At 40.5% G+C, this 1,096-nt stretch overlaps 1 protein-coding gene across 1 annotated transcript in view; it reads right to left on the bottom strand.

Moving 5' to 3' along the window:
* Positions 1–1,096, bottom strand: part of LOC106513931 (interleukin-18 receptor 1) — a 43,153-nt gene that overhangs the window by 6,735 nt on the left and 35,322 nt on the right. The window contains exon 5 of the mRNA XM_014002993.1: positions 532–775. Within this exon, the coding sequence (XP_013858447.1) occupies positions 532–775 (244 nt within the window). The remainder of the gene's footprint in view (positions 1–531; positions 776–1,096) is intronic.

Here is a 1,096-nt window from a genome sequence, read left to right as displayed (position 1 = left end):
ATCAGGACCGATGGTGTTAGGTTTAGAAGGTTCAGACCATAATCAGGACCGATGGTGTTAGGTTTAGAAGGTTCAGACCATAATCAGGACCGATGGTGTTAGGTTTAGAAGGCTCAGACCATTATCAGGACCGATTGTGTTAGGTTTAGAAGGTTCGGATCATAACCAGGACCGATGGTGTTAGGTTAGGAAGGTTCAGACCATAACCAGGACCGATGGTGTTAGGTTAGGAAGGTTCAGACCATAATCAGGACCGATGGTGTTAGGTTAGGAAGGTTCAGACCATAATCAGGACTGATGGTGTTAGGTTTAGAAGGTTCGGATCATAATCAGGACCGATGGTGTTAGGTTTAGAAGGTTCAGACCATAATCAGGACCGATGGTGTTAGGTTTAAAAGGTTTAGACCATAATCAGGACTTATGGTGTTCGGTTATTAAAGTTCAGACCATAATCACGACCGATGTTATCTTAAGTAGGTTCAGACTATAATCAGGACTGATGTTGTTCGGTTAGAAAGGTTTAGACCGTACCTTTGCTGCCGGCAGGAATAATTCCCCTGATAGTTCATAGATGTGCTCAGAATCACCAGGATGTTCTGATAAACAATCACACCCAACTGTTTCTGCTGTGCTGCTGACATGTTGCTGTACAGAACCGTCATCAGGTCGTTGTCCGCAGTCCACAGCGTCACAGAGTCATTGTGTCTGCAGGGTCCACACTGCAGCGCAACCATGTCCCCTGCCATCACATTGACCTTGGTCAGGGGACACACACCTGCAGAAACAAAAACAAATCTGTGTCCGTCACAACCCAAGGAAAAAATATGATCATTTATAAATGAAATCACTAAATATTACAGTTTTGTGGTTTTATTAATAATTCGGTGGGGATTTTTCTCTTGTTTCTTTTTTATTTAAAATTTTTTGCAATGTAACTAGTTCTGTAAACTTTTAGTCGATCATTAAGATTCAGGAGACGGCTGCTATGACTTTTGTTTTTTATAATAATTATTTAATTATTCTAAGTATTTTCAACTTTATTTGCAAAGACGTTCCCCATAGAAATACATGAACAGCTCTTTAATTTCTCCAAAAA

This window comes from Austrofundulus limnaeus, unplaced genomic scaffold (assembly GCF_001266775.1).
Source record: "Austrofundulus limnaeus strain Quisiro unplaced genomic scaffold, Austrofundulus_limnaeus-1.0 Scaffold16, whole genome shotgun sequence".
Classification (NCBI taxonomy): domain Eukaryota; kingdom Metazoa; phylum Chordata; class Actinopteri; order Cyprinodontiformes; family Rivulidae; genus Austrofundulus; species Austrofundulus limnaeus.
This window is presented reverse-complemented; position numbering and strand designations above follow the sequence as displayed.